This window comes from Giraffa tippelskirchi, chromosome 9 (genome assembly GCF_054371585.1).
Source record: "Giraffa tippelskirchi isolate mGirTip1 chromosome 9, T2T-mGirTip1v1.2.pri, whole genome shotgun sequence".
NCBI classification, from domain to species: domain Eukaryota; kingdom Metazoa; phylum Chordata; class Mammalia; order Artiodactyla; family Giraffidae; genus Giraffa; species Giraffa tippelskirchi.
Window position 1 is genome coordinate 108,174,896 of NC_137283.1, and position 25,683 is coordinate 108,200,578.

The window sequence follows — 25,683 nt, forward strand, 5'->3', positions numbered from 1 at the left end:
ACATGAAAAGATGTTCAAAATTGCTAGTTATCAGAGAAATGCAAATCAAAACTACAATGAGATATCACCTCACACTGGTCAGATTGGTTATCATAAAAAACCCCACAAATAACAAATGTTGGAGAGGGTGTGGAGAGAAGGGAACCCTTCTGCACTGTTGGTGGGAATGTAAATCAGTGCATCGACTATGGAGAGCAGTATGGAGGTTCCTTAAGAAACTAAAAATACAGCTACTATATCACCCTGCAATCCCAGTCCCAGGCATATATCCAGAGAAAAACATGGCCTGAAAAGATATATGCACCCCAGTGTTCAATGCAGCACATTATTTACAATAGCCAAGACATGGAAACAACCTAAATGTCCATCGACAGAGGAATGGATAAAGAAGGTGTGGTTGGTACACACACACACACACACACACACACACACACACACACAATGGAATATTACTCAGCCATTAAAAAGAATGAAGTAAGGCCATTGGCAGCAACATGGAGGGCTTCCTGGTGGCTCAGTGGTAAAGAATCTACCTGCAATGCAGGAGACCCGGGTTCGATCCCTGGGTTGGGAAGATCCCCTGGAGAAGGGCATGGCAACCCACTCCAGTGTTCTTGCCTAGAGAATGCCATGGACAGAGGAGCCTGACAGATTGTAGTCCATAGGGTCGCAGAGTCAGACACGACTGAAGTGACTAAGCAGTAGCAGCATATGTTGACTCTAAAAAGAAATAATACAAATGAACTTACAAAACAGAAAGAGACTCACAGACTTGGATGCTGTGCTGGGGGTAGAAGAGATAGCTAAGGACTTTGGTCAAGTCACGTATACACTGCTATATTTAAACCAACAAAAACCTATTGTATAGCACATGGAACTCTGCTCAATGTTAAGTAGCAGCCTGGATGAGAGAGGGGTTTGAGGGAGAATGGATACATACTTATGTATGGCCGAGACTCTTCCCTGTTCACCTGAAACTATCACAACATTGTTAATCAGCTCTATCCCAATACAAAATGTTTTTGGTGTTAAAAACTAAAAATAAAAGGATAACAGAATATTTAGAATGTCCTTATATAGTTTGAAACTTAAATGAATGAATTCTTATAAAAATACAAGTTTTAGAAACTGAACCAAGTGTAAATAGGATATGACTAGACCATTAAAGAAAGTGAATCAGCTGTCAATAATATTCACACACGCATGCACACACACGTGCATACACACAACAGGATAAAACAGCTTTTCAAGCAAGTTCTACAGACTTTTCAAGAAGCAGATAAGTTTAATTTTCAGAAATTCTTCTAAAAGAAAGAAAATGTTGGAATATATCCCAGTTAATTTTATGAGGCTGGTATAAACTGGACATTAAAACCAGACAAGGACAGTATAAGAAAGGAAATGTACAGGTCAATCTAACTCGTAACCATAAATGAAAAATCCTAAACAAAATGTAAAGCTGAGCAAACCTAGCAATATATAATGGTTTAACATGAGAAAACCTGTTAATGTCATCTACTACATTAAAGAATTAAACAAAGAAAATCCCTATAATTAAAACATATTCAAGTATTCAAAGAAATTTAAAATCCATTAAAGGGAGAAAATTGTTCCTTAACTGTTAAAGGGTACCTACAAAAACCTACAACAAACAATTTCAACTGGCAAAACTACAAAAACATTTCCCTTAAAGTCAGGAGAAAGTCAGCCAGCCCAATATTCTCACAACTTTATACTGGATATCCTAAGCAATGCACCCAAGGAACAGGTGAGGACAGGGGCAGAGCTGTAATAATGGGGGAAAAAAAGAATACACACACACACACACACACACACACACACACACACACACACACACACACACACACAGACACACACACACACACACACACACACACACCCTGGTAGCTCAGCTGGTAAAGAATCTGCCTGCAATGCCAGAGACCTGGGTTTGATTCCTGGGTCGGGAAGATCCGCTGGAGAAGGGATGGGCTATCCACTCCAGTATTCTTGGGCTTCCCTTGTGGCTCAGCTGGTAAAGAATCTGCCTGCAATGTGGGAGACCTGGGTTGGATCCTGGGCTGGGAAGACCCCGTGAAGAAGGGAAAGGCTACCCACTTCAGTATTCTGGCCTGGAGAATTCCATGGACTGTATAATCCATGCGATTGCAGAGAGTCGGGAACAGGGAAGAGTCTCGGCCATACATATATATGTATCCATTCTCCCTCAAACTGAGTGACTTTCACTTTCAAGCAATGCATCCAAGAAATAGGTGAGGACAGGGGCAGAGTCGTAATAATGGGGGGGGAAACAAACCATACTTGTTTGCAAATAATTTGCATAGAAAAGCCAAGAGAATCTATAGACTCTTAGGCCTAATGTTAATCAAGATGTTCTGGATAACAAGATTAATAAGCAAACATCAACACTGTTCATATACACTAGCAACACTCATTAGAATTGTTTTCTTAAAAGATGAGTTTATAATTGCAGCAAGAGTCATGAAGGAATATATCTAACAAAAGATGTATTTTTTTCTCCAAAAAGACAAAAATTTTTAAGAGAAAATTATAAAATTTTATGAAAAGAAGAAACATCACAACTGTTTATGGATGGAAGACTCGATATCACAAAGATGTCAATTCTCCCCATCTCTGTCCCAGTTACCCTAAATACTCAGTATAGTTTCGTGAAAAAAAATCCAAAGTTCCTTTCATGGACTTTTTAGTTGATTCTCCATTTCATGAGAAAGAGAAAATAAAAATGTGGATCTTAAAGGAGAAAAGTGGAGGATTCATCTTATTAATATCTTATAGCAAGACTTAAACCCGTAACAGTAAAAAAACAATGTGGTACTGGTCTGAGGATGGGTCAGACAGAATGTTCAGAAACAGACCTGCAAGTATATGGAAACTTGCGTTCTCTTGAGTAGGCATTCAAAAGCAATGAGAAAAGGATGGTGTATTCAGTAACATGTGCTGGGGAAATTGTCCACAGGGGAAAAAAACTAAATTGGATCTTTACATGTTTCAATACACAGAAATAAATTCTTTATGATTTTATATGCTTCAAAATGGGACTAATTAAGTACCCACAATTAAGGACCCAAATAGGAAAGTACAGTGCTAAAAGATCAAAACTGGACTCACACCCTCATGTTGGGGTCAATTACCAATTCAGTCTTCAGGAAATTTTGTATTTTGTTAAACAGCTACAATATTACAGTTCAAGAAAGGCCCAGGTCTCTTGAGAAGGATCATTATGTCATTATGTCAAAACACTGGCGAAGAGCAGTGAAGGGAGAAATCTAAATACATAATTTAAAGACAGTTCTGAAATTTAGTCACATCTTGTTTTGAGATGCCTAGATTCAGGTTATCATTGCTTCTGCAGCACAGTAAGTATAAACGTGACTACTGAATGTGTGAGCCAAAGTTCAGCCAAACAACCCAAATAAAATAACCTGTGATTATAAATTAAGTCAGATCAGACTTTCTAAGCAATGGCTCCTCTTTTCTGTTAGAATCCTTGAAGCACTGTTTCCAAGTGCACCAGTAGGTTAACCAAGTTTTGTGATACAGCTCTTTATCTCCAACAAGCTGAGAGTTTTGTTTCTTTCTTTTATAAAAACACTAGGACAACTCACAACTGTAAAGTAACTTAAAATCAATGAGTTTCGAATCACATTAGGGACACATAAGAAATGAAGTCAATAAAATAAGTTTTTAGTCACTTATTTTATTTTTTTTTTTTTTTTTTTTTTTTATAAATTTATTTATTTTACTTGGGGGCTAATTACTTTACAATATTGTAATAGTTTTTGCCATACATTGACAAGAATCAGCCATGGGTTTACATGTGTTCCCCTTCCCGAACCCCCCACCCACCTCCCTCCCCCTCCCATCCCTCTGGATCATCCCACTGCCCCGGCCCCGAGCCCTTGTCACATGCATCGAACATGGAATGGTGCTCTGTTTCACATATGACAATACACATGTCTCAATGCCATTCTCCCAGAACGACCCACCCTCACCTTCTCCCTCAGAGTCCATAAAATTGTTCCATGCATCTGTGTCTCTCATTCTGTCCCGCATATAGGGTTATCGTTACCATCTTTCAGATTCCATATATATGCATTAGTATACTGTATTGTTGTTTTTCTTTCTGGCTTACTTCACTCTGTATAATGGGCTCCAGTTTCATCCATCTCAGTAGAACCGGTTCAAATGTATTTTTTTTAATGGCTGAGTAATATTCCATTGTGTATATGTACCACAGCTTCCTTATCCATTCATCTGCTGATGGACATCTAGGTTGCTTCCATGTCCTGGCTATTGTAAACAGTGCTGCGATGAACATTGGGGTACACGCGTCTCTTTCAATTCTGGTTTCCTCGGTGTATATGCCCAGCAGTGGGATTGCTGGGTCATATGGCAGTTCTATTCCCAGTTTTTTAAGGAATCTCCACACTGTTCTCCATAGTGGCTGTACTAGTTTGCATTCCCACCAACAGTGTAAGAGGGTTCCCTTTTCTCCACACCCTCTCCAGCATTTATTGCTTGTAGACTTTTGGATAGCAGCCATTCTGACTGGTGTGAAATGATACCTCATTGTGGTTTTGATTTGCATTTCTCTAATAATGAGTGATGTTGAGCATCTTTTCATGTGTTTGTTAGCCATCTGTATGTCTTCTTTGGAGAAATGTCTGTTTAGTTCTTTGGCCCATTTTTTGATTGGGTCATTTATTTTTCGGGAATTCAGCTGCAGAAGTTGCTTGTATATTTTTGAGATTAATTGTTTGTCTGTTGCTTCATTTGCTATTATTTTCTCCCATTCTGAAGGCTGTCTTTTCACCTTGTTTATAGTTTCCTTTGTTGTGCAAAAGCTTTTAATTTTAATTAGGTCCCATTTGTTTATTTTTGCTTTTATTTCCAATATTCTGGGAGGTGGGTCATGGAGGATCCTGCTGTGATTTATGTCGGAGAGTGTTTTGCCTATGTTTTCCTCTAGGAGTTTTATTGTTTCTGGTCTTACGTTTAGATCTTTAATCCATTTTGAGTTTATTTTTGTGTACGGTGTTAGGAAGTGTTCTAGTTTCATTCTTTTACAAGTGGTTGACCAGTTTTCCCAGCACCACTTGTTAAAGAGGTTGTCTTTTCTCCATTGTATATTCTTGCCTCCTTTGTCGAAGATAAGGTGTCCATATGTGCGTGGGTTTATCTCTGGGCTTTCTATTTTGTTCCATTGATCTATATTTCTATCTTTGTGCCAGTACCATACTGTCTTGATGACTGTGGCTTTGTAGTAGAGTCTGAAGTCAGGCAGGTTGATTCCTCCAGTTCCATTCTTCTTCCTCAAGATTGCTTTGGCTATTCGAGGTTTCTTATATTTCCATACAAATTGTGAGATGATTTGTTCTAGTTCTGTGAAAAATACCATTGGTAGCTTGATAGGGATTGCATTGAATCTGTAGATTGCTTTGGGTAGAATACTCATTTTCACTATATTAATTCTTCCAATCCATGAACACGGTATATTTCTCCATCTGCTTGTGTCCTCTTTGATTTCTTTCATCAGTGTTTTATAGTTTTCTATATATAAGTCTTTTGTTTCTTTAGGTAGATATATTCCTAAGTATTTTATTCTTTTTGATGCAATGGTGAATGGTATTGTTTCCTTAATTTCTCTTTCTGTTTTCTCATTATTGGAGTATAGGAATGCAAGGGATTTCTGTGTGTTAATTTTATATCCTGCAACTTTACTATATTCATTGATCAACTCTAGTAATTTTCTAGTAGAGTCTTTAGGGTTTTCTATGTAGAGGATCATGTCATCTGCAAACAGTGAGAGTTTTACTTCTTCTTTTCCTATCTGTATTCCTTTTATTTCTTTTTCAGCTCTGATTGCTGTGGCCAAAACTTCCAAAACTATGTTGAATAGTAGTGGTGAAAGTGGGCATCCTTGCCTTGTTCCTGACTTTAGGGGAAATGCTTTCAGTTTTTCACCATTGAGGATAATGTTTGCTGTGGGTTTGTCATATATAGCTTTTATTATGTTGAGATATGTTCCTTCTATTCCTGCTTTCTGGAGGGTTTTAATCATAAATGGATGCTGAATTTTGTCAAAGGCTTTTTCTGCATCTATTGAGATAACCATATGGTTTTTTTCTTTCAATTTGTTAATGTGGTGTATTACATTGATTGATTTGCGGGTGTTAAAAAAACCTTGCATTCCTGGGATAAAGCCCACTTGGTCATGATGTATGATCTTTTTAATATGATGTTGGATTCTGTTTGCTAGAATTTTATTAAGGATTTTTGCATCTATGTTCATCAGTGATATTGGCCTGTAGTTTTCCTTTTTTGTGACATCTTTGTCTAGTTTTGGAATTAGGGTGATGGTGGCCTCATAGAATGAGTTTGGAAGTTTACCATCTTCTGCAATTTTCTGGAAGAGTTTGAGCAGGATAGGTGTTAGCTCTTCTCTAAATTTTTGGTAGAATTCCGCTGTGAAGCCGTCTGGTCCTGGGCTTTTGTTTGCTGGAAGATTTCTGATTACACTTTCGATTTCCGTGCTTGTGATGGGTCTGTTAAGATCTTCTATTTCTTCCTGGTTCAGTTTTGGAAAGTTATACTTTTCTAAGAATTTGTCCATTTCTTCCAAGTTGTCCATTTTATTGGCATATAGCTGTTGGTAGTAGTCTCTTATGATCCTTTGTATTTCTGTGGAATCTGTTGTGATCTCTCCATTTTCATTTCTAATTTTGTTGATCTGATTCTTCTCCCTTTGTTTCTTGATGAGTCTGGCTAATGGCTTATCAATTTTGTTTATCTTCTCGAAAAACCAGCTTTTAGTTTTGTTGATTTTTGCTATGGTCTCTTTTGTTTCTTTTGCATTTATTTCTGCCCTAATTTTTAAGATTTCTTTCCTTCTACTGACCCTGGGGTTTTTCATTTCTTCCTTCTCTAGTTGCTTTAGGTGTAGAGTTAGTTGATTTATTTGATTTTTTTCTTGTTTCTTGAGGTACGCCTGTATTGCTATGAACCTTCCCCTTAGTATTGCTTTTACAGTGTCCCATAGGTTTTGGGTTGTTGTGTTTTCATTTTCATTCGTTTCTATGCATAATTTTATTTCTTTTTTGATTTCTTCTGTGATTTGTTGGTTATTCAGAAGCGTGTTGTTTAGCCTCCATATGTTGGAACTTTTAATAGTTTTTTTCCTGTAATTGAGGTCTAATCTTACTGCATTGTGGTCAGAGAAGATGGCTGGGATGATTTCAATTTTTTTGAATTTACCAAGGCTAGATTTATGGCCCAGGATGTGATCTATCCTGGAGAAAGTTCCATGTGCACTTGAGAAAAAGGTAAAATTGATTGTTTTGGGGTGGAAACTCCTGTAAATATCAATTAAATCTAATTTGTCTATTGTATCATTTAAAGTTTGTGTTTCCTTGTTAATTTTCTGTTTAGTTGATCTATCCATATGCGTGAGTGGAGTATTAAAGTCTCCCACTATTATTGTGTTATTGTTAATTTCCCCTTTCATACTTGTTAGTATTTGCCTTATATATTGTGGTGCTCCTATGTTGGGTGCATATATATTTATGATTGTTACGTCTTCTTCTTGAATTGATCCTTTGATCTTTATGTAGTGTCCTTCTTTGTCCCTTTTCACATCCTTTATTTTAAAGTCTATTTTATCTGAAATGAGTATTGCGACTCCTGCTTTCTTTTGGTCTCCGTTTGCATGGAATATGTTTTTCCATCCTTTCACTTTCAGCCTGTGTGTGTCCCTAGTTTTGAGGTGGGTCTCTTGTAGACAGCATATATAGGGGTCTTGTTTTTGTATCCATTCAGCAACCCTTTGCCTTTTGGTTGGGGCATTCAACCCATTTACATTTAAGGTAATTATTGATAAGTATGATCCCGTTGCCATTTACTTTGTTGTTTTGAGTTCGTGCTGAAACATCCTTTCTGTGTTTCCTGTTTAGAGAAGATCCTTTAGCATTTGCTGGAGAGCTGGTTTGGTGGTGCTGAATTCCCTCAGCTCTTGCTTGTCTGTAAAGCTTTTGAATTCTCCTTCATATCTGAATGAGATCCTTGCTGGGTACAGTAATCTGGGTTGTAGATTATTCTCTTTCATTACTTTAAGTATGTCCTGCCATTCCCTTCTAGCCTGAAGGGTTTCTATTGAAAGATCAGCTGTTATCCTTATGGGGATCCCCTTGTGTGTTATTTGTTGTTTTTCCCTTGCTGCTTTTAATATTTGTTCTTTGTGTTTGATCTTTGTTAATTTGATTAATATGTGTCTTGGGGTGTTTCGCCTTGGGTTTATCCTGTTTGGAACTCTCTGGGTTTCTTGGACTTCTGTGACTATTTCTTTCCTCAATTTAGGGAAATTCTCAACTATTATCTCCTCGAGTATTTTTTCATGGCCTTTCCTTTTATCTTCTTCTTCTGGGACTCCTATGATTCGAATGTTGGGGCGTTTCATATTGTCCCAGAGGTCCCTGAGGTTTTCCTCATTTCTTTTGATTCTTTTTTCTTTTTTCCTCTCTGCTTCGTTTATTTCCATCATTCTATCTTCTACCTCACTTATCCTATCTTCTGCCTCCGTTATTCTACTGTTGGTTCCCTCCAGAGTGTCTTTTATCTCCTTTATTTCATTATTCATTCTATATTGATTCCTTTTTATTTCTTCTAAGTCCTTGATAAACATTTCTTGCATCTTCTCAATCTTTGTCTCCAGGCTATTTATCTGTAACTCCATTTTGCTTTCAAGATTTTGGATCATTTTTATTATCCTTATTCTAAATTCTTTTTCGGATAGATTCCCTATCTCCTCCTCTTTTGTTTGGCTTTGTGGGCATTTCTCATTTTCCTTTACTTGCTGAGTATTTCTCTGCCTTTTCATCTTGTTTAGATTGCTGTGTTAGGCGTGGCCCTTCTGTATTCTGGTAGTATGAAGTTCCTCTTTGTTGTGGAGGTTCCTCACTGCGGTTGGGGTTGGACAGGTGGCTTGTCAAGGTTTCCTGGTTGGGGGAGCTTGTGTCGGTGTTCTGGTGGGTGGAGCTGGATTTCTGCTCTCTTGAGTGTAATGGAGTGACCAGTATTAATTTTTGAGATGTCTATGGATTTGGTGTGCCTCTGGGCAGCCTGTATATTGATGCTCAGGTCTATGTTCCTGCGTTGCTGGAGAATTTGCGTGGTATGTCTTGCTCTGGAACTTATTATCTCTTGGGTGGAGCTTGGTTTCAGTGAATTTATGGAGGCTATTGGATGGTCTCTTATTAATTAATGTTTCCCCTGGCTTTCAGTCTTATTCTTGCAGTAGCCTCAAGACTTCTCCTTCCATACAGCCTCAATAATAAAACTTTTAGGTTAATGGTGAAAAGATTCTCCACAGTGAGGGATACCCAGAAAGGTTCACTGAGTTACATGGAGAGATGAGGTGGGGGGGGTGGGTTGTAGTGACCAGGAGGGGAAGAGGGGAATTCAAATGTGGAGAGAGCAATCTAGCCAGTAAGCACTTCCCTCTGTGCTTTCCACAGTTTGGAACCCTCAGAGTGATTCACAGAGATACATAGAGAGGGGGGAGGAAGGTAACAGAGGTGAGCATGAGTAGAAAGGGAGGAATTAAGAGGGGAGAGAGAGATCTGGGCAGTATCCTGTTCCTGAAGTGTTCTCCGGTACCCAGAACACCCTCAGAGATTCACAGAATTGGGTTGAGAAGAGAAGGAGGAGGGTGGGAGATAGAGGTTCCCTGGGGGAGAAGAAAGAGCATCAAAAGGGGGAGAGAGTGATCAGGCCAGTGATCACACTCCTGAGTAAAAATGGGTCCTAAAGATTGGGTTCTTAAATGTACAAAGTTGATATCAAATATGTAGAACACAGATTAAAAATCTAGAGTAGAGGTTAGACTCTTATAAAACTTACAATCTAAAAAAAAAAAAAAAAGAAAAAAAAAGAAAAAAGGGAACAGTGTAAAAAGAAAAAAAACAGTAAAACAGTAAAAAAAGAAACAGTAAAAAAATGTAGAACAGGAAAAAAACATTAAAAAAAAAAACACAAAAGGTATAAGATATATGTATGTAGTTTGCTTCAAAAATAGGGTTTTTTTTTTTTTTTTGCAAGTTAATAGTGGGTTATGAAAATGAAAGTTAAAGGTGTAATAGAGGACTTGAAGAAAAAGGAAAGAAGAGAAAAAAAAATTTTTTTTAATTAAAAAAAAAATTAAAAAAAATTAAAAAAAATAATAATAGTAAAAAATATATATATCCCGGACTTTCTCTGGAGCTGTTGTGAGCAGTGTGGGATCTGCTCAGTTTTAGATAGATCCTTATTCCTGCTTATACTTTTCAAGATCTGTAGGTCCTTTTTAATGCAGTCGGTATTAGCTACAGGGATCTTAATCTGTTGGCCTGTCCCTTCCAAAGCACTTCCCTCTGTTTATTTGGCTTCTGTTTGGAGATCTCTTCAGTATCTAATTTCCGCCCTGCAACAAAGCGGTGGAGGTGATCTCTTTAGGTTCGCTTGTTCAATCGTGCTGTGGGGAGGAAGGAACACTGCAATTCTGGCGTGTGTGTGGTAAGCTCGCAGTGTCTCGGCCGCACTGGGTTCGCCCCCGCTCACGGCGTGTTTGCTTTCCCCGTCTACCCTGCTCAGGCTTCAGGTTACTCGGCCGGGGAGCGGGCCCTGAGCTGCGTGCACTTCCCAGGTCTAAGCCGCTCAGGTTCAGGCTCCCGGTTACTCCACAAAGGCGCAGACTCGGTTTCGCCCGCGGCTTGTGCCGTTCCCGGTCGGAGCTGCCCAGGCGGCCAGGAGTTTGGCGAGGGCGCTGTCCCCTGTTGGGGCGGTGCGGCTTATCACCTCCCTGGTCCCCGCCTCGGTTTACGGGCGCGCCCGGCTCCGGTGTGCTTTGTGTCGGTTCTGGGGAGCTGGTCTCTGGCTGCGACCCTCCCGGCTGCTGTCGACCCTCCGGGATCTCAGGCAGTCTTTGCTTAAAAAACTGGGAGCCTGTTTGCAGTTTGGTAGGGGGTGCCCTCTCTGGAGCCGAGTTTGCCCCTTTCCGGCTCTGGCGGGCCCCGCCTGCCCGCTGTGTCCGGCGGGGGATGGCGCGGTCCGCAGCCGGCTAGCTCTCCTCTGGTATCGCTCAGTCCTTTGTTCTGTGAGCGGGCCGGCAGTGCCTTAGAGTTGGGCTTTTCGCGGGATAGGTCTCTCTCTCGCTGTCCCACAGTTTAGGTTACTATCTCACGTTAGCTCCCTCAGATTGCCCTCGGGGCACTCGGGCCCGGTCCTTACCCTAGGCAATGCCGCCCGCTCCTCTCCGTTCAGCCCCCACTTGCTGGTGGCGGATGATGCGAGCGTCTGGGGTTCTTTGCTGGGAGTTGCTTTAGGCACGTAATCTGTCGATTTTATTTATTTTTTCCTCCCAGTTACGTTGCCCTCCGAGATAAAAAATCCTCCCCCACACCCGCCGGTGAGAGGGTTTCCTGGTGCTTGGAAATTCCTCCTCTTTTACGACTCCCTCCCCGGGACGGGTCTCCGTCCCTAACTCTTTTGTCTCTCTTTTTATCTTTTATAATTTCTCCTACCTCTTTTGAAGATAATGCGCAGTTTTTGTGAAAGCCTGACGTCCTCAGCCAGCCTTCAGAAGTAGTTTTGTGAAGTTTGGTCAGCGTTCAGATGTTCTTTCGATAAATTTGTGGAGGAGAGAGTGGTCTCCCCGTCCTATTCCTCCGCCATCTTCTGCTCTCCCTAGTCACTTATTTTAAACTTGGGCCACTAGATTTACCTTTTCTTCTAGGTGACACAAAAAGCAAAAACCAGATTCTCTGCCAGTCACCACACAAATACTTAAGATAACTCCCGAATCTAAACATTAGCATTATCGTAAGGCTACTTTGTCTTCCTACTCTACCTTACCTGAATATTCTGGCAATATTGGTACAGACATCCTTGTCACCTATGTACTGCTCCATTACTGTGCAGAGCTGGGGAAGGGCACTGATGCTTAGCAACTTACTTCTTGCTAGTGGTGAGTCAACCAAGTTTCTCAGTGTAGCAGTCATCTAGGGAAAAAAGCATGTTAGTGGCTTTTTTTTTTTTTTTAAAGAAAACACGAATACAGCAATACTAATCAGTGTAGGAGAACCCACATCATAAGTTTTGTTACATTAGTAGCTAAACCAAGGCCCCTTTATGCATCACCCATCAGAGAACCTGGGCCTATGCACAAGGAGCAAGAAATGAGTACAAAGAAAGCCTACTTTGGTTCAAAAGTAATGAATGAAATATTCCTGTTAAGAAGCAATTAATATACCAAAATCTGAGGGTTAAGCAGATCACTGTCTGGCTCTAATAGAAGTCATAAGGTAATTAATTGACCCTGTGACATGCCACATGAGTTCCACAGATCAGAACTTCTTGTTCCATATTCTTATAAATACCATCAAATAATAATGCTGCAGCCAAAGGATATTCAAGAATGTTAGTCTCTTTCTCTTCCTAGAGGCAAGAACTGACATCTTGCAAATGTGTCTTATTTTGTAAAAAACAAAACATTCAGAAAAACTATGTACTTTAACCCTTGTCTGAAAGTGGAGAAGAGAACAATTTAAAAAATCTATAAAATGAAAGCTGCTGTTATCTAATAATTTTACATATATGCAAGGTGTTCTTTCCTCCTGAGATGGTACAGGCAGGCCACGGGTTAAGGGGGAGTCAGCTTGGGAGTTGGATGGCCTGGTCAAATTCCAGCCCCACCCTTCATCAGTTTAGGCTTAGTCAGTTAACCTCCCAGAGCACATATTCCTCATCAGTAAAGTGGGGATGGTGACAGCTGCCCTGGCATTGTTAGGATTCAATGAGATGAGATGTGTGGGTGGCATTGCCAGTGCCAATTAATTAACAGGAGTTCAAAAATAACAGTTCCATCCCTGCCTTTGTTATGGGTCTTCACTTCCAAAATGCAGAAGGAGGGAGATCACTAGCCTTAGATTCAAATGATGGACAGTCAAGTCCCAAATCTCTTCCTAAATACGTGACTGAGGCACTCAGTCATTCTTCAACTCCCCCGTTTCCTTGTCTGTGAAAAGGGGATTACATATGATAATATACTCATATGTGAAACAGAACACCATTCCATGATCGATGCATGAGACAAGGGCTCAGGGCCGGGGCAATGGGATGACCCAGAGGGATGGGATGGGGAGGGAGGTGGGTGGGGGGTCCAGGAAGGGGAACACTTGTAAACCCATGGCTGATTCATGTCAATGTATGGCAAAAACTATTACAATATTGTAAAGTAATTAGCCCCCAACTAAAATAAATAAATTTATTAAAAAAAAGAAAAGAAAAGGGGATTACAAACTCTGCTCACCAGCCAAGGTTGCGTGTAACAGGTGGAAAAAAAGGTAACACGGTTTTTGTACACTGTAGAGGATTACATAAATAAAAAGCATCACTACAGCCATAACAAATGAACTTTAACAATTATTAAGATGACATGTATGTTTGATTAGTTTTCTTTTGTAACAAGTCACAGCAACAAAAAATTTTTTAAAAATATAACCAACCATGTTCTCTCTAAAGCAGAGAACATAAATGTAACACTTCAAACAAATGTGTGCAAGTCTTTTGTAGTCAATTCAATTACACAGTGATTCAGTAAATTCTTCCCTGAAAGGTTCAGTATCCAAAACACTGCAGGGGAAACAAACTATTTTAGCATTCCACTTGACCTACCAATGTAGTCTCTTAAGCTAAGGAAGGTTAACAAGCCATTTGAGGCATTCTAAGCCATCACTGCCATAAAATGGAAAATTCTCATCATCTGTCCCCGACTCTAACCTGTCCACCCTCTTCAGAGACAGCTCAGGAGGCACTGGAGCAGTGCTGGTTTATGTCAACCCAAAGGATGACTCGCAAGCTTCCCCACTCCTTCACCAAAGAGCACAGACGCTCGAGTGGATCCTGGCCGGAACCAGACAGCCAGAGACTGTGGCAAGACCGGGCAGCACTGATCCCACCCACTGTGCACACAAACATCCCCTTCCTGGGCCCCGAGGCTTCATAGATCTGGTACCTCAATCTGTTGTCATATTTTCACTCCCCACACTCACCCTCTGGCCGGGGATGCTGTTAACAGGAGGGACCACAGCTTTCTTAGGAGCTTTTATTTTCTTGTTTCAAATTCAGGTGTTTTTTTTTTTTTTTTTCCTCTCCCTTTCAACCTTTTTCCTCAGTTCATTAGGAAAAGTCAAGACAGTTCAAGGTTCTTTTGCCCCAAACACATAACTTTTACAAATGGCCCAAATCAAGATGTGACATATCACCTGATTTTAAATCAGTATCTATTTACTGCCCAGATCACATTGTGTGGAGTGCAAGGAGTTGAGCACGATATGATACCTGGAATGTTTCCATATTTCTTGATTGTGATGCTACTAGAATCACATACATGAAACACACACCATGCACTTGAAAAATACATAGTAGTGATGCCTCAATTCATGACACTACCATCAACACAGCTGCTCAAGTCGCAAAACTCAGAGATATTCCAGAACCCTGCCTTTCTGCTTTCTGTTTCCCTAAGCCCTACTGGCTTTTTGTCCATTGCTCCTACCATACAATTCCATTTCCTGACTTTCATCTACAAGGTGTGGTATGGCCTGACTCTAGACAACCCCTCAAACTTCATCTCATACCACATACCCCGACAAACTGCTTTATTTTAGGTTACTTAATATTGTGTTTTATTGTTTCTCTATTTCTCTATATTAGAAGCTTCAGTGAAGGTACACACTTTGTCTTTTCACCATTGTGTCCCCAGGCCCAACTCTAGTGCCTGGTACACAGTCAGTGAGTTCAGTTGCTCAGTTGTGTCCGACTCTTTGCGACCCCATGGACTGCAGCACGTCAGGCTTCCCTGTCCATCACCAACTCGTGGAGCTTACTCAAACTCATGTCTGTTGAGTCAGTGATGCCATCCAACCATCTCATCCTCTGTCGCCCCTTCTCTTCCTGCCTTTGATCTTTCCCAGCATAAGGGTCTTTTCCAATGAATCAGTTCTTCGCATCAGGTGGCCAAAGTATGGAGTTTCAGCTTCAGCATCAGTCCTTCCAATGAATATTCAGGACTGATTTCCTTTAAGATTGACTAGTTTGATCTCCTTGCAGTCCAAGCGACTCTCAAGAGTACACAGTGGGTCCTCAATAAATATTTTTTGATGGAATGGATTACTGGATTAGTATCTACAAAGGAACCACTGGTATACATAGAAAGGTTGGGATCCAGAAAACCATGGATGAATCAGACAATATCTTTGAGGGAGATGGATCTTAAGATGATTAATGAGCATCAAAGAATTGATGCTTTCAAATTGTGGTGCTGGAGAAGACTCTTGAGAGTCCCTTGGACTGCAAGATCATCAAACCAATCAATTTTAAAGGAAATCAACCCTGAACATTCATTGGAAGGACTGCTATTGAAGCTGAAGCTCCAATACTTTGGCCACCTGATGCAAAGAGATGACTCATTAGAAAAGGCCCTGATGCTGGGAAAGATTGAGGGCAGGAGGAAAAGGGGGAGACAGAGGATGAGATGGTTGACTGGCATCATCAACTCAATGGACATGAATTTGAGCAAACTTCAGGAGACAGTGAAGAACAGGGAAGCCTGGCATGCTGCAGTCCATGGGGTCACGGACTCATGGGGTCCAACACTCCAAAGAGTTGGACACGACTTAGTGACTCAATAACAAAAAGAAGCAAAGGAATAAAAAAAAATAACTGATGAAAAAAAAAACAGACCTCCTGGAGGGACCCTAGTATATTCCCTTTTCATTTCATCCATAACAGCAGCTCCTTCCTGGGCTCTTGACCCCTTTCTCCCCTTCCATTTCAACACCTGACTGGTCACCTGTTCCACCTCTTCTTCCCACCTCCAGGGTTGCTGGTTCTGTTTAAGTCTACTTCATCTCTTTCCCAAAGCCTGCACCCCCTGAATGGGCTCTTTCCACTCTCTCCCCTGGTGAGCTCACCTCCCCCATAGCCTCTCTCTGCTGTCCGGGGAAGCATCCTGAAACCCAGCCTTCCCTGTTCAGACTTCCTCTGATTTCCGGTGGCCTACTGGTTGAAATCCATATCCAAAAGGCTCTTTGCTCTTGAAAGCACGGCTCACCCCACCAGGCTCATCTCCTTCATCTCCCTTCCTCCCTTCTCCATGCACATCGGTCATCTTTCAGACTCTGCACCACACACAACCTCCTGGTCCTTCCACAGTTCCAAGCCTCTGAATGAACCACTGCCTCTGCAGAATATCCTCCTCCAACACTCTCCTCCGCTCCTTCTCCAACTTGCTCATCTCCTGCTCGGGATTCTGGACCCAGCTCAGGCTCACTTCTCCTCTGTTGAAGGCTTTTCAGTGGTTGACTGTTTCCCTTCCCAGGTAGAGACCTTCCTGTTCACACCTGTTTCATACCTAGACCCCTTACAACTTGTATCAGACACTTTCTCTCCCACTGTGAGCTCCTCAAGGGTCCAAACAGTTTCTTATTCCTCTTTCTATCTGGAGGACAGTAACTATGCTCATAAAAACTGGCTGGATGATATGCAGGAGGAGAAAGGAAGAGGGGATGAGGCGGAGAAAGAAGGAAAGGGGGAAGGAAATGAAGGGACAAGGGAGACAGGAGATGGAAAAGGAGGCTTTTCCCCTTTAAGAAACCTCTGGCAAGAAAGTGCTGGGATTAGCAGAGGCCTGGTGGTAAACCAGAACTTAAACCCCCCCAGGGAAAAGGATCAGGAGGAGGTCACCCGGCAGATGCAGCAATGAAAGCCCCCCATTTGAGGAGCTGGCTGTGAGCCAAGGGTCTCACTGTGGGTGGGTCTGGGACCGAATACAGCACACAGACAAGTGGCTTCTTCTGGGAAAAACAGAAAGAGAGGGGTGGGGGGAGAGTCTACTAAATACTGTGGTAGCACTGAAGGCAAATTCCAAGTCAGCCCACTTAACTCTCAACCTTGCTCCAACTTTTAACAGAGATATATTTGCGGAAATTGTTAACGAGATGTGTGCTCTGCAGCTCAGTCTGTTTTCCAACCTCCCCCCACCCCCAAGAAAGCCCACACACTGGGCCTGCCCCCCAGAGCAGGAGTTCAAAGTCCAAGCTCCCTGCTTGGAGAAATACATCCATTTCTTTAAGTTTCTATTCTAGTTTATATTGTTCCTAATTCTGCTTAGTGATGTATTTTTCAATTTTACTGTATATAATCTTTTAAACCATCTCAAATACTTTATGACCAAACAAACAAACAAACAAAAACCCCAAAGTTAAAGTTAGCTGCATACACAGATGCTTGTTTAGAATCTAAAGGGCTTACTAGAACAATTCCCAACCTCTTTAACGGTCATCTCATCAAGAAATAGCAAACTGAAAAACAAGAGTTTCAATTATTCTTTTCCCCAACTCTTAATGTGCAGCCCCTTGGGACAGACATACTGAGTCAGAAGGCAATCAGTGGGAAGAAGAAAAAGGAGAAGAATATGGAACTGGTAATCCACAAAAAGGATGGATAAAAATTTAAGTGTCCTTACTAGTTAGCAGTTTTTATTTGATGTCTGGGACAAAAGGGGATCTGAATGTTTGGTATATATCAGGGAAGAAACATTCTAGCGTGATTTTGGTTGCAAATCTACTGCTGAAGTGACTGAGCCACACTCTACAACTTTGTGGTACTCACTTTTCCTGAGGCAGCTTTTTTCTCTGTGTGTGTGTGTGTTGTGTTAGTTGTTCAGTCGTGTCCAACTCTTGGCGGCCCCCTGGACTGTAGCCTGCCAGGCTCCTCTATCCATGGGATTCTCCAGGCAAGAATAGTGGATCAAGTTGCCATTTCCTACTCCAGGGGATCTTCCCACCCCAGGGATTGTGGCTCCTGCATTGGCAGTCAGATTCCTTACCACTGAGCCACCTGGGAAGCTCTGGGTTTCCCCAGATTCCTCAATCATTGTAAGATTGGGCCCCACCCTCAATCAGCATCTCCAGGTAAAACACCTGGTGAGTTTGGCAAAGCTATCCTATCTCACATTGAATTAGTCGGGCCTCAAAGTTCTCACTGTCAGTTAACAATGGAAGACCCATTTTAAAGGGAAAAATTATAACAAGTCGTGATCAGATAATTTATAAGGGCTCAAACAGCATTTTAGTAAAGCAAAATTAGAATTCAAAAGATTTAGCATTAAAAAAATCAATCTAGGTACTTTATTATCAATTTCAAATTATGTTTCCAATTATTAATTATTTGAAAAATCTTAGCAAATACATTGAAATCTCTGCCTTAAAGCGTGAGTCCCTCCTGATCTAGATCACTGAACTTAAGACTGATAACACACGGTCAGCAGCTGTGGCTCCACCCCAGCATTCTCTACTGCACTGGAGTGGGCGCACGTGGGGAGGGCTCGTTGGTCCCCCTGAGCCTGCATTTCCCCAGTGGATGACTTCCCTCTTCCCTTCGCACCCTCCCGCCATCAGAGTCCTCAGTCCCTAGGGAACTCACCGAATTCTGCCCCAGGAGGCATTCAGCCATCAGAGCTGGCCCAGACTAGAGGGGCTTGTAGCTCACAGCCCACCACAGAATTCCCATTTAGGTGCATCAGAAACTGAACAGGCTCTTTGGCTAGCCCAGGAACTTCACTGTCAGTCATGGCATTGTTCTTTGGAGAAATATTTTCCCAATTTCAAAGAAACAGCTTTCAAAGAAAACATTGGAACATAATGCAATTGAAAATTGTACCAACAGTCTGAAAGTTATTAAGCTTCCTCTACCAAAACTGACATCAAGATTCATTTTATTTTTATACATTGAATCCTGTTGTGAAAAAAAATTTTGAGCAGCTTACTTTGTTTTTTATAAAGCTAACTCGTGAGCTTGATCTTGTTTGCTCCCTAAATTTGTGGACAGCACACGTATTCTGAGCCCCACTTTTCAGATGAGGAAACTGAAGCTCAGGAAGGCCATCAGCTCCAGGTAGGTGGGCTTCCAGGACCCTGCCGACTCCTCATCTGTTGTCTCCCCTGCTCCATTTGACTATGTCCTAAAAGCATTCATTTATTGCCCAATCATCTGGAATATCCATAACCAAAATCCCTAGAGCTTTATCTCAACTTGACTGCCAACTGCAAAATGGTTCACTTCCCGCTGATGACGTGAAAGAAGAAACACAGCCGCCAGAGACCACAAACAGTGTCAAATGATTTAAGACCAAAGCCACACCATTTTTCCAACCTCAGCAAAACCATCTCCCTCTATTAATGAGAACATATTCATTTTCTGGATTTGTGCCCAACTGAGACCACATATATGCCAAAACCAGAGTCTCTGTGGTAACCCAAGGAGTTTCATATTGTCTCATATATTAATACAAATAGTACAGTTCTGGCTGAGATAAAAGAAACCAGTTATACGATGCCACTATATACATGAAACTGCTAGTTCCAAATATTCCTAAGCCTTTCACTGGAGTTAAGATACATGTATGTGAAAGTAATACATGTATGTGAGAGTAATACTCTCCCTTAGTGCCTGGCTGTGGAGCCTGGATGGCACATTCCTACCACAGGGGTCCTACTTCAGCGGGCAATGTTTCTGCCCTCCTCAAACCCTAGTGCCCTCCTACTTTGAGACTCTACTTAACGTCTGCCTATGTTTATTCTTGTTTCTCCATTTACCACCACTATGTCAGTTACCTTGATAAAATGAGTAGGCAGCTGATTCTTCCAGTCGTGGCTATTGTATGTATCAGTTCAGCAGAAATTTGAATGTCATCTAAACTATATAGAATGTCAGAGCAGTAAAACAAGGAAAATGAGTCTGAAAAGATAATGTTTTAAGAACTACAGAGTAATAACACTGATTTTCAGAATCACCTGTTAAAGTTAGTGACATTTCTTTATTGCCACAACTAACAACGTCTACAATGAAGAGCTGAGACTGGGCAGATATGACAGCAACTGGAAAGCAAAGGTTCTCCCCAGAAGCAGGTGGTGTAGGAATACTTATTTCGCACACTTGATGTTCCTTCCTTGTGAGGAGACATCCCTTAGCATAATCTCCTGGTCACCTCACTTCCTGCTTGTTGAGCACAGGTGTTCTGGTCTGCTCCACCAAGGGAGGCGTGGCCTGTGACCAGGTGGGCAAATCTGCTTCAGGGGCTCAGGATTAGAAAGCATTCCCTCCTCTGCTATAGACTACAGCCTTCAACTTTCCTCCCCATCTGCCTTAGTCTCTCTTCATTTCCAAATTCAAAGGCCATTAGATATTTGGGATCCCTGACTCTCCCCAGATCTTTAGACATGCCATTTGTGGAGAATCAAAGGGGAACACAAATTGTTTACATGTGTTCCCTTCCCAGGAAAGGGAAGAGTAGGCTCTGACTACCCACTCTCTCAGGCCAGATGGCTGAGTGAGTGATCAGTTACACTACTGGGTATTCCTTTATAGGAAGGAAACCTCATAAGTAGAAGTAGCTCCAGCTCCCCTTCCCACAAACAAATACATCACCAAACAATTAGCAAGGGACTTCCCTAGTGGTCCCTAGTGGTTAAGAATTTGCCTGCCAATGCAGGGGACACAGGTTCGATCCCCAGTCCAGGAAGATTTCACATACCAAGGAGCACCTAAGCCTGAGCACCTAGAGCCTTTGCTCCACAACAAGAGAAGCCACGGAAATGAGAAACCCACAAACCACAACTGGAGAGACTCCCCGTTCACTGCAACTAGAGAAAGCCTGCACACAGTTAACGAAGACTTCGTGCTTCCGCTCAGTCCCTCAGTCCCCAGTCAGTCCCTCATGCCTGACTCTTTTGCAACCCCATGGACTGTAGCCCACCAGGCTCCTCTGTCCATGGAAGTTTACAGGCAAGAAATACTGGACTGGGTTCCCATTTCCTACTCCAGGGGATCTTCCTGACCCAGGGAATTGAACCTGCATCTCCTGCATTGGTAGGCAGATTTTTTTTTACCACTGAGCCACCTGGGAAGCCCAATGAAGACCTAGAGAAGCCAAAAATATAAATAAATAATTTTAAAATTGGCAAGCCTAATAACCAAACCCGGAGCAGGCAATGGCACCCCACTCCAGTACTCTTGCCTAGAAAATCCCATGGACGGAGGAGCCTGGTAGGCTACAGTCCATGGGGTCGCTACGAGTAGGACACGACTGAGCAACTTCACTTTCACTTTTCCCTTTCATGTGCTGGAGAAGGGAATGGCAACCCACTCCAGTATTCTTGCCTGGAGAATCCTAGGGACGGCGGAGCCTGGTGAGCTGCCGTCCATGGGGTCGCACAGAGTCGGACACGACTGAAGCGACTTAGCAGTAGCAGTAGCAATAACCAAACCAAAGACTGCGACAAAAAAATGTTTTACCCAATCGAGAAAACAATATGCAAATAAGTAAAATAGCTAATTGCATTTTATCCATATCAGTTTCCTGCTTTTAATAAGGCCCTATAGTGATGCCCTCATGGATCACTGCCTTGTCATGGCGAAGGGGCCTGCATAACTTAGTGAAGCTATGAGCCATGCCATGCAGGGCCACCCAAGATGGACCAGTCACAGTGGAGAGTACTGACAAAACGTGATCCACTGGAGGAGGGAATGGCAAACCACTCCAGTATACTAGCTGCAAGAATCCCATGAACTGTATAAAAAGGCAAAACGATATGACACCAAAAGATGAGCCCCCCTCACCCCCAGGTCAGAAGGTTTCCAACATGCTACTGTGGAAGGGAGGAGGACAACTACTAATAGCTCCAGAAAAATGAAGCGCCTGGGCCAAAGTGGAAACAACACTCACTTGTGGATGTGTCTGAAAGTAAAATCTGATGCTGCAAAGAACAATGTTGCGTAGGAACCTGGAATGTTAGGTCCATGAATCAAGGTAAATTGGACATGGTCAAGCAGGAGATGGCAAGGGTAAACATAAACATCTTAGGAATCAGTGAATCTAAAATGGACAGGAATGGGTGAATTTAATTCAAATGACCATTTTATCTACTATTGTGTGCAAGAATCCCTTAGAAGAAATGGAGTAGCCCTCATAATCAACAAAAGAGCCGAAATGCGGTACTTGGATACAATCTCAAAAACGACAGAATGATCCCTGTTCCTTTCCAAGGGAAACCATTCAATATCACAGTAATCCAAGTCTATGACCCAACACCGCTGCTGAAGAAGCTGAAGTTAATCAGTTCTATGAAGACCTAGAAGACCTCCTAGAACAAACACCGAAAAAGATGTCTGATTTATCATAGGGGATTGGAATGCTAAAGTAGGAAGTCAAGAGATATCTGGAGTAACAGGCAAGTTTGGCCTTGGAGTACAAAATGAAGCAGGTCAAAGGCCAATAGAATTCTGCCAAGAGAACGCAGTGGTCATAGCAAACACCCTCTTCCAACAACACAAGAGATGACTCTACACATGGACATCACCAGATTGTCAATTCCAAAATCAGACTGATTACATTCTTTGTAGCCGAAGATGGAGAAGCTGTATACAGTCAGTAAAATCAAGACCTGGAGCTAATTGTGGCTCACATCATCAGCTCCTCATAGCAAAATTCAGGCTTAAACTAAAGAAAGCCAGGGAAACCACTAGGCCAGTCAGGTATGACTTAAATCAAATCCCCTATGAATATACAGTGGAGGTGACAAACAGATTCAAGGGATTAGATCTAGTAAACAGAGTACCTCTGTCCATAATATTGCACAGCAGGCAGCAAACAATACCATCCCAAAGAAAAAGGAATGCAAGAAGTCAAGCAGGCTTTACAAATAGCTGAGAAAAGAAGAGAATCGAAAAGCAAGGGAGAAAGGGAAAGGTACACCCAACTAAATGCAGAATTCCAGAGAACAGCAGGAGAGACAAGAAGGCCTTCTTCAATGAACAATGCAAAGAAATAAAGGAAAACAGCAGAAAGGGTAAGACTAGACATCTCTTCAAGAAAACTGGAAATATCAAAGAAACATTTCATCCAAAGATGGGCACAATAAACAGAAGCAGAAAAGATCAAGAAGAGATAGAAAGAATACACAAAAGAACTGTACAAAAAAGACCTTAATGACCCAGATAACCACGAAAGAGTGAGAAGTCAAGTGGGCCTTAGGAAGCACTGCTGCCAATAAAGCTAGTGGAGGTGATGGAATTCCAGCTGAGCTACTTAAAATCCTACAAGATGATGCTATTAAAGTGCTATACTCAATATGTCTGCAAATTTGCAAAACCCATCAGTGGCCACAGGACTGGAAAAGGTTAGTTTTCATTCCAATTCCCAGGAAGGGCAATACTAAAGAATGTTCAAACCACTGGCCAGTTGCATTCATCTCCAGTGCTAGTAAGGTTATGCTCAAAATCCTGCATGCTAGGCTTCAGCATCACATGCACAGAGAACTTTCAGATGTCCAAGCTGGGTTTAGAAAAGGTAGAGGAACCAGAGATCAAATTGCCAACATTCGCTGGATCATAGAGAAAGCTCTAATTTCTGATAATAAAAGTATCATTTTCTGAGCCACCCAGGGTCAATCTCTGTTTAATTCACTTTCCTTTTGCCCACACTTCAGAGCCAAAGCGGAAGAGAGGGACTGAAAAAGGGTGGGAGGACTGACCTTTCTGAGAAACTTCCACTTAGAAAAAGGAAGGGTGGGAAACTGGAGGTGTACAGAGCAAGAAGGGGGCAAGATCAGAACTTGAAGGACCCTCTAGGGAGAAGCTTGCAGTCTTAGGGGTCAGAGAAGCCAGGTGTAAGAAGGGGAAAAGAAATCATATTATCTGGGGTGTGGGGTGGAGGGCATGTGGGACAGTTCCAATTTCAAAAATGTGAAATCCGAAGCAGGGAAAGAACATATTTCTCTAAGGATTAAACTCAAAATTAAAGAATAAAAGGCTGTAAAGAAGAAAAGATTGGAAATACAAAGGAATCCATAAAAATAGGAACATTAGTTTAAGTCAACCTGGGTTTAGTAGTTACACTGTTATTTAGTCACTAAGTCATGTCTGACTCTTCTGCTGACCCCAGGGACTATAGCTCACCAGGTTCCTCTGTCCATGGGATTCTCCACGCAAGAATACTAGAGTAGGTTATCATTTCCTTCTCTGGGGGATCATTCCAACCCAGGGATTGAACCCTAGTCTCCTGCATTGGCAAGTGGGTTCTTTATCACTGAGCCACCTGGGAAGCCCAATAGTTATGTTATATGCCTACAAATTACTTAGCTGTAAATGTGAGTACCTTGAGATTTTCTTCAATTATTGCGTCCTCAAGACACAAGAGGACAAATGAGTCACTGAGGGATTGGGGCCTGTTTGTGATTATGACACATACAAGAGACTCTTCCCCGGTGCCCAGAAAGGGGGCACGATGGAAACCACAGCAAATTTTCTGACGGAGGTGACTCCGGGAATTATTCTCAGTTCCTTTCTAATTGTTGGCCCTTACAAGTCCGATCTGGTGACTCAGACGTTAAAGAATCTGCATGCAACACGGGACACCCAGATTCGATCCCTGGGTCATGAAGATCCCCTGGAGAAGGAAGTGGCAACCCACTCCAGTATTCTGGCCTGGAGAATCCCATGGACAGAGGAGCCTGGCGGGCTACAGTGCATGGGGTCACAAAGAGTCTGACAACAACTGAGCGACGAACACACACAAGTCAGAAATGAACCCTAACATCTTCTGAGAACCCACTGAGATTAACATTGACAAACCCCTATTTCATCTGTGCCACCTCTTTAGGTGATGCAATTTGCTGCTGGAATCTAGGGGGCCTAACCTTTCAGCTGGTCTGTATTTCTCTTTTTCCAAGTTTTAAGGAGCTCTCTTGAAAGTCTAGCATTCTGGAATTTAGTGATCATGCACAGATTAACTTTCTTTATACTTATGATTTTTCAGACAAACTCTTGTCTCTTGTTTTGCCAGACTGGGAGCATTAATACTTTCACTTGGTGGAAAGTGGTGCTGGCCCCTTTGAATATCATCAATCATTCTCTCAACCTTCTCAAAATGCTACGAACATCAAGCATCTGACAGTCTGAACTGAACACATGGGTTCAATAGAAGAATCGGGCATCAGAATACTATTATCTGGACACGGGGATCACCAAAAAGGAGGCCCCTACTGGTGTCTTCTTCACCACCCAGCACATACGTGACACAGAGCAGCCACTGCACAAACACTTGTGAGGTCAATGTCTCAGTGTCAGGTGCAGTGATCAACATATACGTATGTGTATACATATATGTGAGAAATAACACAAAGAAAACTTTTTAAAAAATCTCAACACTTCAGTAATTTCCTCTAAGCATCATCAGCCCTTATGCTGTGGAGGAGCTTTTTCATCCCTTTCACATCCATTTCTTGATCTTGCTCCTTTAGCACCTTTATAATCAGTCTAAAATCTAGTAACTACAGCAACGTCTCTTTTCTGGGGCTGCTGTGTGTGAGATCTGAATCCTCCCATCTGACTGTACCCGTGACACACTCCCCTCCCATCACATTTCAGTTTTTCCGTCTTTATCCATTTACTGTCTTGTGCACACTCATCTTTCTTTCTGCCACTTGGATCTCATCTCCTCCCCACACACAGACCTCCCACAGCTCTGTGTTACTCCAGGTCCACACTTGG

The 25,683-nt window shown here is 42.0% G+C and overlaps 1 protein-coding gene across 20 annotated transcripts in view; it reads right to left on the bottom strand.

The window, feature by feature from the left end:
• ARMC2 (armadillo repeat containing 2) overlaps positions 1-25,683 on the bottom strand; it is a 246,475-nt gene that overhangs the window by 47,972 nt on the left and 172,820 nt on the right. For all 20 annotated transcript variants that reach the window (XR_014064461.1, XM_081526729.1, XM_081526725.1 and 17 more), the window contains one exon: positions 11,926-12,071. Coding sequence is in view for 19 of the 20 variants with exons in the window: in XM_081526729.1 (XP_081382855.1) it covers positions 11,926-12,071 (146 nt within the window). In the remaining variant the exon portion in view is untranslated. The remainder of the gene's footprint in view (positions 1-11,925; positions 12,072-25,683) is intronic.